The sequence below is a fragment of the Monoraphidium neglectum genome (assembly GCF_000611645.1).
Source record: "Monoraphidium neglectum strain SAG 48.87 unplaced genomic scaffold scaffold06193, whole genome shotgun sequence".
Taxonomy (NCBI): Eukaryota; Viridiplantae; Chlorophyta; class Chlorophyceae; order Sphaeropleales; family Selenastraceae; genus Monoraphidium; species Monoraphidium neglectum.
This window is the reverse complement of record NW_014007443.1, coordinates 1-2,433: the sequence shown is the minus strand read 5'-3', so window position 1 is coordinate 2,433 and position 2,433 is coordinate 1. Positions and strand designations below refer to the sequence as shown.

The following is a 2,433-nucleotide window of genomic DNA, read 5'->3' as shown; positions in this document are numbered from 1 at the left end:
GCCGGGGGCTGGGCTGGCAAGCAGGGGAGTGTCACCCTGGTCCCCAAACCAGGGACCTAATGCCCTTTTCGATTTCGATGAGATGGCAGACATGCTAGGGGTCTCAAACCAGGCATAGGCTCCACGCTCTGGGCTCCGCAACCGCCGCCGCCGGCGACGGGCGCGCCGCGGCACGGCTAGCAGCCGCGCCGGTGCCGCGGCGCGCGGCTGTCATTTGGGCAGCGGTTGGGGAGCGAGCCCTCCGGCGCGCGGGCCTGGCGCTGAAGGCGGCAGTCCGGATCTGCCGCGGGGAGTCCGGAGCTGCAGCCGGCAGTGCAGCACTTCCATTGGCAGTGCGGCGTTCACGGTGGCAGTCCGGAGCTAGAGCCGCCAGTCCGGAGCTGCAGCCGACAGTCCAGCGCGGCGTCTGGAACGCATCCGTGATTTCTAGCGTGCACAGCTCGGCGCATCTTCGCGGCGCCGGCGCAGGCGTCGGAGCGCGACATGCAGGGTAGATTTGCGCGCCGCCTGGCGCGGCGATCCCGGCCAGTTGCTCAGGTCAGGGTTTCTTGAGCACAGCAGCGCATTTGATTGGCAGACCTATGAGGTGCATCGCACAGATTCATCATCAACCGCAGGGGCTTGGCAGCTTTTGAATGTCGCTGTTTTTTTGTTGCGTGCAATCGCGTGCATTTCTTGTGGGGCCGCAGCTGGCACAGCGCCTGCCCGTCAAGACTCGTTTGCAGCCGCTCGGAGTTACACCAGCATCAGCAGCATCAGCTGCGGCGTTAGCACCGGTTGAATGCCAGCGGCAACGGCAGCAGCAACAGCAGTAGCAGCGCGGGGCAGACCAGCACGCACTAGGGGCTTTCGTGCACGGCTGCTTCGGACGGTGCGGACAGCCGTCACCTGAACCTCGGTCACAGAGTGTTGATGGTAAAGGTCTGATCTCATGAGCCTAAATGGCTCCAGAAGCAGGCAACCGCAGGATGCCGCAGCAATCTTGATCCTACTGCTAATCCAAGACGAGAATCCTTGGTCCCTATGCTAGCCGCACACGGCGACGCCGACGATGCCAGCTGCAAGGGCGCAATCACCCCTGACCCTTAAGCCGGCACGCACATGCAGCCGGCAAGCGTGTTGCACTATGCGCCATCACCGCTGAGGACTGATGTACAGAAACCTGTCAAAATCAATGACCACGCGCATGGCGAAAAAAATGGGGCGCTCGGCATCCGCGCCCCGAACATGACAAACGCAGGACGAGCAGAGCAGCCTACGGCGCCGCCGCACGCCGCCGCCGCTTCGCGGGCCTGCCGGCCCCCGCCTGGCGGCGCGCCTCGGCGGCGATGGCCACGAACAAGGCCCGCAGCTCCGCGCGCTCCGCCTCCCGCGCCGCCTCCGCCGCCTCCCTCTCCGCAACCAGCTGCGCCACCCGGCCCCGCTGCCACTGCGCGAAGGCGGCCCAATGCTCGGCGCTGCCGTAGCCCGTGGCCGCGCCCTCTGCCATCAGCAGCTCCGCCGCGGCGTGCTGGCCCTTTTTGAGAGCAATGCCAACCGCCCTGCCGCCGTCCGCCGCCACGGTAGCCCGGCATCCCCCCTCCAACAGCGCCCGCAGCGCCTCAACCTGGCCCCTCATCGCCGCGTACTCAAGCGGCGTCCCGCCAGACCCGTCGGCCGCCCCCTTGTCAGCGCCGCTGTCCAGCAGCGCCCGCAGCGCTGCCACCTGGCCCGTCAACGCGGCGAGATGGAGCGGTCTGACGCCTTGCTCCTCGGCCGCCTCCTTGTCGGCGCCGCTGTCCAGCAGCGCCCGCACCGCTGTCTCCTGGCCCGTCAACGCGGCGAGATGGAGCGGCCTTCTGCCGCGTCCGTCCGCCGCATCTTTTTCAGCGCCGCTGTCCAGCAGCGCCCGCACCGCTGCCAGGTGACCGCCGACCGCAGCGATATGAAGCGGCCTTAGGCCAGTCTCGTCTGCCGCCTCCTTGTCAGCGCTGCGCTTCAGCAGCGTGGTCAGCACTCCTACCTGGCCCTTCGCCGCCGCCCAATGAAGTGGCCTCCAGCCGTCCTGGTCGGCCGCGTCCTTGTCGGCGCCGCTGTCCAGCAGCACCCGCACCGCTGCCACCTGGCCCTTCATCGCGGCGCAATGGAGCGGCGTCCGGCCGCGCCGATCGGAGGCGTCTTTGTCGGCGCCACGTTTCAGCAACGCGCGCAGCGCTGCCACATGACCCTTCTCCGCTGCGCGATGAAGCGATGTCATGTGATGGGCCCTTGTGGCAGGAACGCCATCCCAGCTGCTGCTGCGCGCGCGTCTACCATATGGGTCTGAAAGGAGCTAAATCAGGCAGCGCCTTTTTGCGCATTACATGCTGTTCAATAGCTTTTACAGGTGGCAATAGAATTTTCCAGGACAAGTGGCATTTATAACGCAGCCCGCATGAGCGGGTAAGACGCGCA

The 2,433-nt window shown here is 66.6% G+C and overlaps 1 protein-coding gene across 1 annotated transcript; it reads right to left on the bottom strand.

Moving 5' to 3' along the window:
- Positions 1-1,255: 1,255 nt before the first annotated feature.
- MNEG_16278 (hypothetical protein) lies at positions 1,256-2,113 on the bottom strand (the record flags this gene model as incomplete). Its single annotated transcript, XM_014035252.1, has 1 exon — positions 1,256-2,113. One exon carries the CDS (start codon positions 2,111-2,113, stop codon positions 1,256-1,258), a length of 858 nt encoding a protein of 285 aa, XP_013890706.1.
- Positions 2,114-2,433: the final 320 nt, after the last annotated feature.